The following is a 15,999-nucleotide window of genomic DNA, read 5'->3' on the forward strand; positions in this document are numbered from 1 at the left end:
AAACTTTCCATCCTTCAGCACGTCACTCACTCGTACGTAATCTGAATCACTCCCCGGGGTTTGTCTCCTGAATGCTTGCTCCTGCTGATCCCTTTGCCCATCAGTCCTCAGATAAGCTGTGTGATCCCACATGTATGAATAATAAGGACTGACCGCTTGGGACCTTCCTCCTTTCCTCCCTCCCTCCCTTCTTTTTCTTTTAATTTTTTTCTTTTTTTTTTCAGTGGCCACACCCACTACATAGGGAAGTTCCTGGACCAGGGGTTGAATCCAAGCCACATCTGCAACCTAAGCCACAGCTGTGGCAACACCAGATCCTTTAACCCACTGTGCCAGGCTAGGGATCAAACCTGTGCCTCTGCAGTGACCCGAGCCACTATGGTTGGATTCTTAGCCCACAGTACTATAGTGGGAACTCCTCTTTTTCTTCATCTCTTTCTTTCATCAATAAAATTTTATGGTTAAAAAGTATGATTCCACCATCTTGGCACAGTAGTTATTAGGATTTTTGTATATTCCATTCAGGTTTTGCTTTTTACTAATTCAATTGTGTCTGCAGAACATGGGTGCATATCTATCTGGTGTGTGGCACACCCCACATTCTAGCCAGCACTGTGCTGCCTAGTTGTAGTTTCACACCTTTTTCTCCCAACAAAGTAGACCCTAGTTAGTGAGAGTGACTTATTCTAAATAATCTGGAATTGGCCTTCTTTACCTTTTTAAATTTAAAACTTTAATACCTTATACACATAATCTAACAGTGTGTTTCAACACTATAGTTATAACTCTTGGTTTATAAGATAGGTATACCTAGTTCAAGTATAGATGGGAAATGAAAAGGAACCCAGTTTTCCTGAAAAGTAAACTATATTTTATCCATTATAACTTTGTAAATAAAACTAATAGGAAAGAACTCATGTTCTCATACCAAGTCCTTATATCAAGCCGTAACGTTTCCATGTTGTATAATAGACTTCATAATTATTTTAATCACCATGTAACTCCATATTGTTGGATGTTTCAGTTTCTTTATCTTCTATATGTAAAATTTTAGTCACATTTTCAAGCATATAGCTTTTTATTATTTTTATTGGGATGCAATCCATTAGTTTTTTTTTTTTTCCTCTCATTTTAGATTATTTCTTTAGGGTAGATTCCTGAAAGAGAAGTTACTAAGACAAAGAAACTTTTTTTCTTGGTATATATTGGAAATGTTCTTTGAGGGGGAAAACAAAAAAAAAAACAAAAACAAAAAAAACTTGGGAGTTTTTTCTTTTTATTTTAAAAGTTTAATAGACCTTTTAAAAATACTCTAAAATGATCAATATAAAACATTAGACAGACCTTATACATAAGTTTCCAGCAGCAATTTTTTTTAAATTGTGGTAAAATACAAATAACATAAAATTTATCATCTTAATGTGTACAGCTCAGCAGTGCTAACTACATTCACACTATTGAACAGCCAATCTCCAAAAAGCAGTTTACTCTTAGAAAAGCAGAAAATCCTGATGGGAGGGGGAGGGAGTGGGAGGGATCGGGAGCTTGGGCTTATCAGACACAACCTAGAATAGATTTACAAGGAGATCCTGCTGAATAGCATTGAGAACTATGTCTAGATACTCATGTTGCAACAGAAGAAAGAGTGGGGGAAAAACTGTAATTGCAATGTATACATGTAAGGATAACCTGACCCCCTTTCTGTACAGTGGGAAAATAAAAAAATAAAAAAATAAAATAAAATAAAATAAAAAGAAAAGCAGAAAATCCAGTAGAGTACCTTGGGCAGAATATGAAGAAAGTGAAAAGAATATAAGAAAATTAATTCAAAGAGTTCCCGTCGTGGCTCAGTGGTTAACGAATCCAACCAGGAACCATGAGGTTGCAGGTTTGATCCCTGGCCTTACTCAGTGGCTTGAGGATCCGGCATTGCCATGAGCTGTGGTGTAGGTCGCAGATTCAGCTCAGATCCCTCATTGTTGTGGCTGTGGTGTAGGCCAGCAGCTGTAGCTCTGATTAGACCCCTAGCCTGGGAACCTCCATATGCTGCGGGTGTGGCCCTAAAAAGCAAAAAGAAAAAGAAAAAAAGAAAATTCATGTTTTGGCATAAGAAGTTAGAGAACTTTTAAATCATTTTCAAAAGTAGGCATCTAGATTATCAAAATAAGCTATACCAGTGGGCCATGAGCTTAGCATTCTTTAGTTACAAATGCAAGCTCACATTGAATTCCGTATGGATTAAAAATATAAGTGGCACAGTGGGTTAAGAATCCACTGCCATGTGCAGGTTGCTGTGGAGTCACAGGTTCAATCCCTGACCCGGCACAGTGGCTTAAAGGATCTGACATTGCCATAGCTGTGGTGTAGGTCACAGCTGTAGCTCAGATTCAGTCCCTGGCTGGAGAACTTCCATATATCACAGGGGCAGCCATAATATATATATATATGTATATATGTATGTATATGTAGTACTCAAATAAATATAGATTGATACAAGTGTCATATTGAGTGAAAAAATGTTTTCCAAAAGCTAGAAATCCACAGAGCCTTCCATGTTTTACTGTTTTTTTTATTATTATTCTTGGCTTTAAAAGAATAACTACAGTATTAGTAGTAGTCTTAGGGCAGTGAGATAGTAGTTTTTATTTCCTGCTCAGTATTTACTCTTTTTTTTCATTTTTACAATTACTGTGTTTACTTGCATAAGAAACAAATGTATATCTTTGTAATTTGTAGATCTCTGGAACCTCAACAGTATATTACTTTTTCATTATAATATGCATCTTGGGGAGACTTAGTTTATAGCTTTGCTGTGCATGTGTCATTGTATTGGTTCCTCTTTAAACTGCCAGGTTTATGGCCTTCTAGTTGGCTTATATCTGGTGCTATAAGCTCCATCAGGTTCCAGTCTACTAGTAGTCCTTTCCAGTTCTCAGAACAACAGCAAGCCAAGTCAAACCATTGACCTGACTGAATGGCTCTTTCTAGCAGTTCTGACACATTACCCACACAAGATTGACTTTCTTGACCCACTGCAGCCCCTGCAGCTCCTTGGCCTCAACTAACTATACAGTATTAAGCATTTCCCTGTTGAAAACACTGTACTTTTACCTATTCTCTTCTTTCACTTTTTTTTTTTTTCAGTCTTTTGTCTTTTTGGGGCCACACCAGTGGCATATGGAGGTCCCTAGGCTAGGAGTCGAATTGGAGCTACAGCTGCTGGCCTACACCACAGCCACCTGTGGCCTACATAGGTTCCAGGCCACATCTGCGACCTACACCACAGCTCATGGCAACACAAGATCCTTAACCCACTGAGCAAGGCCAGGGATCAAACCTGTATCCTCATGGATACTAGTCGGGTTCCTTAAGTACTGAGCCACGACAGGAACTCCTCTCTTCTTTCACCTTTTGCCCTTCTTCATCTGCCTAATTCTGTTATCTTTATTCACAGAATTTCAAGTTAGAATTTGCTTTAAATTGTGAGTTTGTTCCTGTTGAATTTCATGACATCCGACAAGTGAAAGCCAGTTTTAAAAAGCTAATGAGAGCTTGTGTCCCGAGCACCATCCCTACTGACTCAGAAGTGACCTTCCTGAGAGCCCTGGGAGACTCAGAGTGGTTCCCACAGGTAATGTCTGCAGCGGCTTGTTTTGTAACGCAAGGAAAGAGAGGCCCAAACTGGATATAGAGAGCTGATATTTGAGGAAAAAATACTGTGTTCCCCACTATCTGAATTCTCCCTTTAGTGTGTGCCCTTTACAGAGGCCTTTCAGGTCCTAGAAACTGTGAGATATAGGAGAGGAGGGAGTAGAATTCTTCAGCCCTGGGTTTTTCTCTCTCTGTTATTGAAATTTGGTCTCCATAGGATGCTAAGGAGAATATTATTTTTAGTTAGACATTCTTTGATATAGAACAGGTTTAATCCACATGTGTTTGTGGGGCTCCTGCTTTGTTGTCGACAGAGTGAGGATCCAGGAATGAGTGTGATTTCTAGGTGACTCCAAGAGCCTTTTACTCTTTCTCACTTTTGTCCCTGCTTGTTCCATATCTCTAGGTTTTAGCGTCACCCCCAAATCAGCCCATCAAAGGCACAGTGGATACACTGAAGCCTAAGGTTTAGGGGAAAATCACAAATACTTCCTTCAGCTAAGTCGAGCTTGAGATGTTTTTAATTGAACTCTTACTGAGAAATTAAGGAGAAATAGGTATGCCAGCACACATAACCCACATTTCTTCCAAACCACAGAAAGAAAGGTATTTATGACATGCATGTTTTAGACACTGACGCAGACATTTGGCCAAGAGCCTCTCTGCAGTATAGCCTTCGGCCCTGTCTTTAGGCTCCTATGCTATGTCCATTACTCCTACTCCCCCTGCAGGAGTTCTCAGCCCTTCTATCCTCTGTCCCCATCCACCTCCAAGCCTCCCACCTCTCTTGAGGAGGAAAAAGAGTTGTTTCCTACAGTATACTGAACTAAAGGGCCAAAAAAAAAAAAAGCCAGGAAATGATGTGAGTACTCAAGGCAATAACTATTCTCAAGATTCTTAAACTCTAGGAAAACAGTCACATTTACAATTAGCTTGAAATCTATATCAGGCTATGTTAGTGACTTAAGGTTAAGACAATTAGGATACTTTGGGTACTCATGGAAAGAATTGATCAATATTCCCTTCTGTCCCTAAGCTGTGAGCTCCAGCCTCCACCCACCACCCAGCCTATCCGTTTATGTTTCTAGTATTCTTTGTTCTACTTCAAAGAGGATCCTTATCCCAAGTTAGTGACTAAAAACAGTGAGAAACACTGCCCCACTTGAGATATTGGCAATTTAAGTTAACTCAGAGCAAATGCTAAGCCTGGTAATAGCTGTGTTGTAGGAACAGTGAGTGAGGAGCTTCCCGTTCCTGGAAAGGACATGTGCCTTGTTTCCGTGTTTAAAGTAGCCCAGCTCTGTTTAAAATATTGGGGTAGGGGTGTTTTGTTTTAGTTCAGAATTGGAGTCATTCTACGGATTATGTCAAGTGATGCTTAAATTTTTTTTAAACCAAAATGTTAGACGCCTAATTTTGAAATCAATATTCTCTGCTTACACCTTAATTGTTCAGTAGGGACTTTGAGTCAGCTGGCTTGGCTTAAGAAGCTGACCCAAGCCATAGCAGTGACAATGCCAGTTCCTTTACCCACTGTGCCACCAGAGAACGCCAACACATTGTTTATTGTGTTTATACTTGACTTTGACTAAGAACTTTAAGTATATAAAAGTTCCTGTGGTTCTTCTGTCCAAAAGATTTTTCCCTAACTTGTTTGATTTACCTAAAGTTGATAGCATATCTGTCTGTTCTTGGGGCTCAGAAAGTACTTGGTCTAATTGTGGCCTCCTTTCCCATCTCTTAGCTCCACAGGGTATTGCAGCTGGCTGTGGTTGTATCAGAAGTACTTGAGAATGGTTCCTCAGTTTTGGTGTGTCTGGAAGAAGGCTGGGACATCACGGCACAAGTAAATTTTAAAACATATTTTCAGATACTTGATTTTATATTTGTGTTTTCAGTTATTTTAAAATTCTGCAGATGATTCTTTTGTATAATGACTAATATGTTTATGGACAGAGAAAGCCTTGTATCAAACACCTCCTGGTATCCATCAAAAAGCTCTGTGCCATGAGCCTCCAAGCCCTACTTAACCTGGAGGGAGCTCTGGCTCCGGGCATCAGGCTCACACCACAGATGCAGCATACAAGCATGATACGGCCTAGAGCATGGACCATCCTTCCCATGTTTTTGTCGGTCCTGTCCCTGGTTCTCTGTGAGCCCCTTCTTTACTCACTCCAGTGTGAAAAGATACAGTGTGAATAAATATTAAAGAATAAAACATTAACCTACATCTGCCACAAAGTAGATTTAGGTTTGAACTGATCCTGTGACCTCATTAATTAATCTAGGAAAAGGTCACAGTCAGCACATTGGCCAAGCAAGGATTAAACTTTTAACACCCTAAAGGAATTTGAATCTGAGTTTTTACTGGAAAGTTTGTAGAATTAATTCACTTAGCTGTCCTGGAGCAATTAGTGAACAATTTTGCCATCCAGGTAACTTGTGAATTAGCTGTCATCAAAAGGAAGTGCTTTGTCTTAGCGCAGGAATTTTTTGAGGCCTGAAAGTAATGAAGTATCTGACCTGCTTGTGCCCTAGGTGACCTCCCTGGTTCAGTTACTCAGTGATCCCTTTTATAGGACACTTGAAGGCTTCCGGATGCTGGTCGAAAAAGAGTGGCTCTCTTTTGGTCATAAATTCAGTCAGCGAAGCAGCTTGACCCTCAGCTGTCAGGGTGGTGGTTTCACTCCAGTCTTCCTACAGTTCTTAGACTGTGTACACCAGGTAAGTAGGGCAAGCCTAAATCAACAGGAAGGGAGCAGGGGGGAAAGAACTAGCATTTATTGAACGGTGCATTGCTGTGCCAGGTACCTTCATGTCACAACTCTGATGGACTCAGCCATAAGACTTGATAAAATCTCAGCGGTGGATATCTGGAAATGGGGTGGGGGGGGAGAAATAGTTGGTTTCTGAATCTAGGACAGGTGAGCTGTTGAGCTGGCCCCAGAAAGAAGTGGTCAGTCCTCTAAATTAACCATCTCCCAAGAAGAGGAGCAGACTTGGGTTTGTGCTCCAAGAAAGTTTGAGCTAGTGTAAAATAGCAAAAATCTCTAGGTGATGGCAGGGCCTGAAATCCAGCACGTGGTCTTGCCAGTTGGGGAGGACCCTAGCTTGTGCCTGAGAAAATAGGATTTAGAGTCTAACCCCTGGAGAAAGAATGAGGGCCCGACCAGGCAAGCCTCTGAAGCGGAGAACAATGGCTCGGTTCTACTGGGTGACATAATCAGGGCTAATCAACAGACCAGACAGAAACCTGGGGATATAATCCAGTAAAACCCACTGGGAGTAGGGGGTGGGGAGACGTGAATGCTCTGGGCTCCCTCCTACCTTCATCTCAGATCTTGGTCAGGATTGGGCTTGAGAATTAAATGGCACTGGGCTTGCATGTTGAAGGCCTTGGCACCAGTGGCTAAATTGGCCCAGGAAAAGCAAGGCTGACACTTTTAGCCTTGTTTCATCTGCACCGCAAGAGTGAATGGGTTCTGGCATGTCAAACATATTTGTCAGAACAGTGAACCTCTTTGAAATAGGTTAGCCTCAAGTATCTATTGGAAATAAAGGTGAAATGTTTTTAGGATCCAGTATTGGAGCTAGTTCTTATGTACGGTTATATTTTGTTCTGTTTTTTATTCTATTAATCATTTGATCAGCTTTATCAATTCATTTCAAATTTTTTAAAACTTTAAAGTGTTGTTCAATTACCATAAACAATTTCAGAGTATCTTATCACCCTGAACACAAACTCCGTACCCATTGGTAACTTTTCCATTGCCTCTGCCCAGACCCCATCCCCCACATACACACAAACTGGTCATTATGTTTTTCATTGTTCCAATCAGCTTCTTACACAAAAGACCTGTTGAATAATTTCAGTTGATTTGAGCAGCATCTGGAGAAGCTGATCACAAGGTTGAGCTTATACTTTTAAACTCTTGCAGCAAATGACACATTTGCTTCCTGTTTGAATATGAACCTTTTTATTCAGACTTCTTTTACCAAATAGATGAGCGAGAAGTTTGAAGCCCATGGTCTCTGAAACAGAAAGGTTAACTGAGACCAAAGGAGAAAAGCAAGCATCTTTTCTCACTTCTAGATAGGTGAAGCACATGAATTCTTCATGAAAGCGCTTATTATTATCTTGCACATTGTCTTATTTTGCTAACCAAATTCACTAGGCCGTTTCCTGCCTCCATGTCTGTATACCACTGCTACCAGCGATCATTACTAATATTTATTATGTGCGAGGCACTGTTCTCAGCACTATATTTTATTTCATGATTCTAAGTAATCTTTGAACCTTTTCCTGACCCTTCATTTGTACTCCTAATGAACTGTATACAGACTTCTTTGGTAGCGTCTTTACACTGGAATATATCAGTGTGTTCATGTGTGTTGCCTTCTACTTAGACTGAAAATTCTTGGGAGCAGGTTCTATGTCGTATTAGTCTTCATATCCTTAATATCTATTACAGTTATAATTTCAGTCTCTGGAATATAGGGGATTCTCAATAAACATGTATAACATTTAATGCATATATAAAAAATTGAAGGACCCCCTTGTTCAGCCTGTCAGCACTCTTCCTTGAGACCATCTAGGATATGCTAGGTAGAATTGCTAATAAAATCTTCTGAAAGCTCAGATATGATTCTATTATTCTCTTTTACAAAAATCTTTAAAGCAAACAAAAACCTTCAGTGGCTCCATATTTTTTTTAAAGAATTACTCTTCCTCATATCCAGTTTGAACATAATGATGTCAAAATTTCACTTGAATTCCCGTCGTGGCTCAGCAGAAACGAATCTGACTAGCATCCAGGAGGACGCAGGTTTGATCCCTGGCCTCGCTCAGTGGGTTAAGGATCGGTGTTGCCGTGAACTGTGGTGTAGGTTGCAGATGCAGCTCGGGCTTGGCATTGCTGTGGCTGTGTTATAGGGTGGCCCCTATAGCTCCAATTCAACCCCTAGCCTGGGAACCTCCATATACTGCAGGTGCAGCCCTAAAAAGACAAAAAAAAAAAAAAATCACTCGAAATGTTCTCAAAGCTCCTTCGTGAATGCATGTTTTGTTCTCAATAAATACACTCAACCAATTTTTACCCCCGCGGCATTATTTACCACTGTTTATTCAGTTGAATACTAGATGAAGCAGTTGACTTTCTTTGCATATCTTTGGTGTATAAAAATGGATATATTTAAATATGAAAATCACAACCCACTGTTCACACTTGAAGAACGTGGAGGATTAGAGACCAAAACGGGGAACATCAGAGTCACATCTCCCATCAAAACCTGACTCTGAGGCATAAATTCAGTAAGAGGAATAGCAGGTAGGTAGAGTCACCCATGTAGACTTTTTAAAATAAGAATTAAACAGAACCCATATCAACTTTTTAAAAAATAATAACTAAAACAAGAATTGGCCGTTTAACAAACTTTTTTATTGAGCATTTTATTTTTTGTCTTTTGTCCTTTTAGGGCTGCACTTGTGGCATATGGAGATTCCCAGGCTAGGGGTCTAATCTGAGCTACAGCTGCCAACCTACGCCACAGCCACCACAACTCGGGATCCAAGCCATGTCTGCTACCTACACCACAGCTCACAGCAACACCGGATCACTGAGTGAGGCCAGGGATCGAACCTGCAACCTCATGGTTCCTAGTCGGATTCGTTTCCACTGCAACACGACAGGAACTCCTTTACTGAGCATTTTAAAATATCATCCATAGACATTTGAAAATATACATATTTTTGGTTTCATGTGTTTTTATCCCAAAATTAACTTACAATTTTTTTCAGCCAAAATAAAAGTTTATAACTATTTCTTTTTTATATAAAATATTGAGGTAAAGTCCTTAAATTTCAAAGGGTGGAGTCCCTCTTATGACTCAGTGGTAATGAACCTGACTAGTATCCATGAGGATGTGGATTCGATCCCTGGCCCTGCTCAGTGGGTTAAGGATCTAACCTTGTGAGCTGTGGTGTAGATTGCAGACAGGGCTCAGATCTGGCGTTGCTGTGTCTGTGGCCTAGGCCAGCAGTTGCAGCTCTGATTCAACCCCTAGCCTGGGAATTTCCATATGCCATGGGTGCGGCCTTAAAGAGAGACCGAAAAAAAAAAAAAAATTCCAAAGGATGAAGTGAAGTTTAAAATAAGATCAACTGTTGCTTCCACGAATGAGATATTAAGACTCCAAAGACAGCTTCCCCCAAAGGAAAACAATTATAAAACCCAGACATGAGGAAAGGAAACTGTTCAACAAAAAGTATTGGAATAACTGAATATCTGTATAGAAAAGTATGAACCCTGACCCTTACGTCATTCATGAAAATTTATCTGAAATGGATCATAGACCAAATAGCTAAAGGAATTCCTTCAAGCTTATAATAAATGATAAAAGAAGAAATCTTGGCATATCAAGAAGGAAAAAAAGAACAACAGAAAGTAAAACATGAATAAATGCAATAGACTTTTCTCCTCTTGAATTTTCTAAATTATGCTTGATGGTCGAAGCCAAAATTACTGCTTCATCAACACTATTTGATGTTCTCAGAATAAGCAGAGGAAATTGTTAAGACAGTCAAATGGGGGAGTGTCAACACTGGTTGACCATAACAAGATATGTAGTATAATATCTAGAACGAGCACTGAAAAAGCTATATAAAGAGATACACTCAAAAACACTATTGTTAAATCAAAATGGAATTCTAAAAAAATGTTCAAGTAATCCACAGAAGACAGGAAAAAGAAAACGAAGAAAAATAGATCAAACTGAAGACAAAAAACAAAATGACAGACTTCAGCCCTATCAATAATTACATTAAATGGAAATGGTCTAAATATAACATGACCTAACCATATGCTTTTGGTAAGAAGCTCAGTTCAAATGTAAAAAAGTAGTGTTATAAAAGTTTTATTTATAATAGCCAAAAGCTGTAGGAAGGAGGGGACAAAATGTCCTAAAATAGGTGAATGGCTAAACAAGCTATGGTGCATCCATACCATGGACTACTACTCAGCAGTGAGAAGGGGTGAACTGCTGATACCATTTGAATGGATCTCAAGAGCATGATGTTGAACAAAAATAAAGCAATCTTAAATGGTCACATACTGTATAATTCCACTTTTATAACATTCTCAAATGATAAGATTATTGAGACAGAGTAAATTATTATTTGCAAGGGTTTGGAGATAGTGGGAGGACGGGAATGGGTGTGACAATAAAGGGATGTGAAAAACACCAGTTGTCCATCTGGTTATATACATGCAATGGAATACTACTCAGCAAGCAAAAGGAACAGAATATTAATGCACATGACAATATGGATGAGCCTTAAAATCATGATCAGTGAAAAAAGTCAGATAAATCTCATCACAAGGAGAAATTTTTTTCTTCTTTTTACCTTATCTGAGATGGTGGATATTAACTAACCCTATTTTGGTAGTCATTTCGCAATATATGTAAATCAAACCTTCATGCTGTGAACTTAAACTTCTACAGTGATGTATGCCAATTATTTCTCACTAAAAATGGGGGGGAAAGCTAGGTAAAAAAGACTACAGACCACACACTACATGATTTCGTTTTTAGGAAATCCTACAAAAGGCAAAATGGTAGTGATAGAAAACAGATAAGTGGTTTCCTAGAACCAGTGGTTAGGGAAGGGGATCACTTCTAAAAGGGCATGAGCAAACTCTTTAGGATGAGGAAACTTTTCTGTAAACTGATTGTGGTATTGGTTACACAAATGTATAACCAAATGACCAGTGAACAAAACCAATCAGCTTAGATTCTTAAAATAGAGAAATTTTAGTATATATAAATTATACTTGAATGAACCTGAAAAAATGTTTTTAATTAGTAAGTTCAACTTCTCAGTAAATTGGAGTTCTAAAGAAGGAAACAGCAGGAGGTAATATATGCATGACTCGGTCACAGCAGAAATTGACAGAACATTGTAAATCAACCATAATAAAAAACACACACAACACTCAAAAATAAAAATAAAAAGGAAACAGCAGATCTCTAGTTTCTCTAGAAAAAAATGTCAGTGTGGTGCCCAGAGAGTACTTATATGCTTGGCTGCCTGCTTTCTGAGAGCAGGGCAGGAATTGGATCCAGGGATATTCCAGTTACGTGTACAAATTCTTACTTTTTTTCATACTGTTTTTAGTCTCATCACTAACTCAGTTGTGCTTGGTGTTCTCAAGTCCAGAGCTTATCAAGTTTGGTTTTTCCAGAGAACAAACCTCTAGTCTCTTGCTAAGAGCTGAGTAAATCGCATGCAAGAAGGTAATCACGTGACTACATGAGTAGGAAAGGACCCTGGAGGTCTCACCACTGCCTCTCTAGACTTAAAACTAGTTCTCATTTTTAGCCACCATTTTACCCCTATAAAGTACTTGGGCCTCTGAGACCTGAGCCTTTCTGGGTTCACAGGGCAAACTGTCAGCTTCTCAAGTCATTTTCATCCTTACAGACATCCCAGTGTAGCTTCTTATTTTCTATCTCTTATTGCTATTCTTCCATTTTCCATCTTTCTGAATCTTGGCCTTTTACTATCTCCCCTCCCTTTCTCCCCACTTCTTTTCTGATTTCTAACCTTTAAAAAATTCCTTTCCTTTAATTGAGGGAGAGTTGCTTAGGGGTGTGTTTGTATGGCTGAATTTCATGGCATAGGTTAAATGCACTATTAAATGTGTTAAATACCCATGTTCAACTTGCCACAGTCTGCATTCCTGAGTATTAGAGTCAGCAGAAGAATCTATTCACAATCAGTAGGAAATGGGAGGTTCTCATGTAAGACATACTGTCTCACAGGTAGAACATCATTATGTTCTAAGTATAATAATAATTACTTGGAATGTAATGCTTGTATTTTATTGCTCGGGGTGGGGTGAGGTGAGTGGAGGTGTGAATAGCCTAGAATGTTGGAAAGTAACCAGTATTCTACTGTTGCTTTGTTTATACCTCTTTAATAGTGTAAACAAAGCAATTTACCATAAACTAAAATGAAGTATGGATTACATTCCTCTTACTTTAGAATACAATACATGCTAAAACTGTGTAGTTATATAAAGCAACTTGGTGTGTATGTTTAAATTCTGGAACTGTTTTTAAGTAAGTTAACATTCAGATGTTCTCTATAAACCAGTTCTGAAATCGAAAACAAAAGTAATGAAAGCTCAATTACTTATAGGTGAATGCTTCACGAACTGTAGAAATTAATATTGTTCAGGGTCTAAAGACCCCTCTAGTATGATTTCAAACCTGGTTGTACCACGTTAAAAAAATTAATTAAAATTAAAATTTTTTAAATTTGCCTGAACTCTTTGCCTTAATACCTTCACACACCATAATCTGAGTGCAGGCAAGTCATGGCAAAATTAGTGTATGACCTTAATTGCAGTATTTAAAGGATGCTTGGCTATGATAGGTGCCAGTTGCTGAAGCAGATTATTTTATTCTGAAAAGGGATTGTTTATTCATTCAAAAACAGAAGACTATAGACTATAGTTAACAAATAGTGCTTCTGATTCTTGCTGACTTAATTATAAGGTAGTGTTTCATCATCTCCTACATACTGGTTTTAGGCATTAGAAAATACCGTCTTGGAATACCTTTCAAGTGAACACTAATGCTTTACATGACTCTGGTTTTTGCCAGACAGTTCAAATTAGTGCCGTCCTCAATCTCTCAGGGGCGCAAAACAGAGCCAGGCCTTAAAACGTTTTTAAAAATAAGTGCGAAATCATGCAGCAGCAAGCGAAACTTCCCCAGGTGTGATGTGTTCACTGCCTGTTAACCATTTCTAGCATGCTGAGTGCCAAAAGGCAGTCCAGGGAAATATGCCTAGACTTGCCCATTAGTACTAATAGAGTTACAAAGAAAACAGATGAAGCACTGATCTTAAATTAGAACTGCCTCATCATATAAAAAGCCATTGTTTACGCCAGTGTATCCAGGTGTCAGATGAATTATAAATGCTAGATCACTGTTTCATAATAGCAACATCTGGCAGATTTTTTGTTGCTTCTACAAGAAATTGGCTGGAATGATATCATTACAGGATACATCCTTTTCTTAAAATAGTTGAACCAAATTCAGAAGGAAAATACATCCAAAATATAAAATTACCTAAAAAATTTAAAAAAATAATACTATAGGAAGGAATACATGTAATATGAATGAAAATGACATATAAGAAAAGCATCTCCTCTGAGTGCATCCTAGAACTTTTTCATAATTTCCTACTTTGAGAAAAATAAGTAACATAACTTTGCCTTTAAAGTTTATTCAGATTCTAAATTGACTCACTCTGGTCTGGCTTTGTGATACGGTTCTCCTCACAGTTACTGTATGCCAGCATAGGGTCCTATTCCAAAGAGAAAAGCTATTTGCCTTTTGAAGGCATGAGCTTTCCTTGGGAGCACATGTGTGAGGAGCTAAGCTCCAGGTGAGTTATTCTAAAATTTATCCATTAATACTGGCAAAGTAACTACAGTTAATGGATTTGGGGTATATTCAAGAGTTTCTGGTATCTCCCTGCTTCCTAGTCAATGAAAACTGACAAAAATTGACATATTCCAGGCTGTTTTATAACAAAGCACCTTCACATTAGCGCTTTTAACATTTGAGCCCATAAAATAAGTTTGAGTTTGCACATAAGTATCATTAACTAATTTTTAATCTTTAACAAATTGTTTAGCCTCTCTGTGCTTCACTTTATCTCAGAAGAATTAAAAATCTTATATGAATGCAGTTGGCACAGTAGAGGTGTGCAGTTAATATTTGTTAAATCTTAATCTGTGAAATAACAAAAACTAATACTAGCTACCTATTTTTCTAGAGTGTCTAATATCCCTATAGTTTTTAAAATGTTGATACCATTAAATATAGGTCTCTTGTCGTTTAATATTTGTAATTCCTGAAAGCAAAATCCAATTTTAACTTATTATATTTTCTTTCCAAAAAGTTGCTCTTTCCTGGGATTTGAGTCATAGTTTATTTTTATGGGCCTTTAAACTTTACAAAGTACTTAATGGCATATGAACAAAAAAATAAGACGCTGTAAATTCATATTTCTCTGAATTCTGTTTCATATCCTCTTCTTATAAATAAGTGAAATTGGCACATTTTACTACATAATGAAAAACAAAACCAAAATGCTTCAAACAGCTTAATATTAACTATTGTAAATCTGTCTATTTTTTCTCTTCATCAAGATAAATACAAATTATTTTGAACAACAGAATCCAGATGATGACTGAAAGAGACCTAAAACTCTATTCATCAGCATATTTTGGGAAATGCTCACACAGAATTAACTTATAGGCTGAGATGCCTATCATTCTTTATTCTACATAATACAATAATGCTAAATTTAGGTGAAGCAGACTTGCCTTTAGGCCCAAAAAATCTCGTGGCTAGCAATAAAGAAAATAGTGAAACCAAAACAGTTCTTTGAAAAGACCAATGATAAACCTCTAGCCAGACTGATCAAAGAAAAAACACAACTTACAAGTATTAGAAACAAGAAAGATGACATCACTACAGATTCTACAGATGTTAAAATAACCACAGGGGAATACTGTGAACAGTTTTGCATCAATAAAATTACAAATTTGGGTGAAATGGACAATTCCCTAAAAGACGCAAACTATCCTACCCTTTGAAGAAGAGATACATAACTTAAAGAGCCCTATGTCTAATAAGGTGATTGAAATTGTAGTTAAAAATCTTACCGCACTGAAAACTTCAGGCCCAGGTGGCTTTACTGGTAAATTCTACCAAGTATTTATGGAAGAAATAATAGCAATTCTACAAAAACTCTTCCAGAAAATTTAAGCAAAGGGGGTACTTCCCAGTTCAGTTTATGAGGCCAGTATTACCCTTGTCTGACAAAGACAGAAAAAGAAAACTAGATCAATATTCCTGATGACCATATTTTCATATTTTCCAAACAAAATTTCAGCAGATCAGATTCAATATATTTAAAAAGTAATATGCCATGGTCAAATGGGGCTTATTACAGGAATGCACAGTGGATGTCACATTTGAAATCAACCAGTTTGACTCATCATATTAAGGAACTAAAGAAAAACCATATGGTCTTCTCAGTAGATGCAGAAGAAGCATTTGTAACATCCATTCCTTGTGAAAATTCTTAGGAAACCAGGAATGGAATGAAACTTTTTCAAATGATAAATAGTATCTGTTAAAAAAAAACCTATAGCTAACATCACACTTAATAGTGAAAGACAGTGCTTTCTCCTAAGATCAGGAATAAGACATGGATGTCTGCTTCATCACTTCAGCATTGTACTACAAGTCATAGCTCTGCAGTAA

General features: G+C 37.9%; 1 protein-coding gene across 3 annotated transcripts in view; it reads left to right on the plus strand.

The window, feature by feature from the left end:
- The window catches only part of SBF2 (SET binding factor 2), a 449,069-nt gene that overhangs the window by 408,567 nt on the left and 24,503 nt on the right, over window positions 1-15,999 (plus strand). For all 3 annotated transcript variants that reach the window (XM_003122980.5, XM_005661131.3, XM_013994573.2), the window contains 3 exons: window positions 3,455-3,631; window positions 5,396-5,497; window positions 6,190-6,375. In XM_003122980.5, the coding sequence (XP_003123028.2) occupies window positions 3,455-3,631; window positions 5,396-5,497; window positions 6,190-6,375 (465 nt within the window). The remainder of the gene's footprint in view (window positions 1-3,454; window positions 3,632-5,395; window positions 5,498-6,189; window positions 6,376-15,999) is intronic.

Source organism: Sus scrofa, chromosome 2, assembly GCF_000003025.6.
Source record: "Sus scrofa isolate TJ Tabasco breed Duroc chromosome 2, Sscrofa11.1, whole genome shotgun sequence".
NCBI classification, from domain to species: Eukaryota; Metazoa; Chordata; class Mammalia; order Artiodactyla; family Suidae; genus Sus; species Sus scrofa.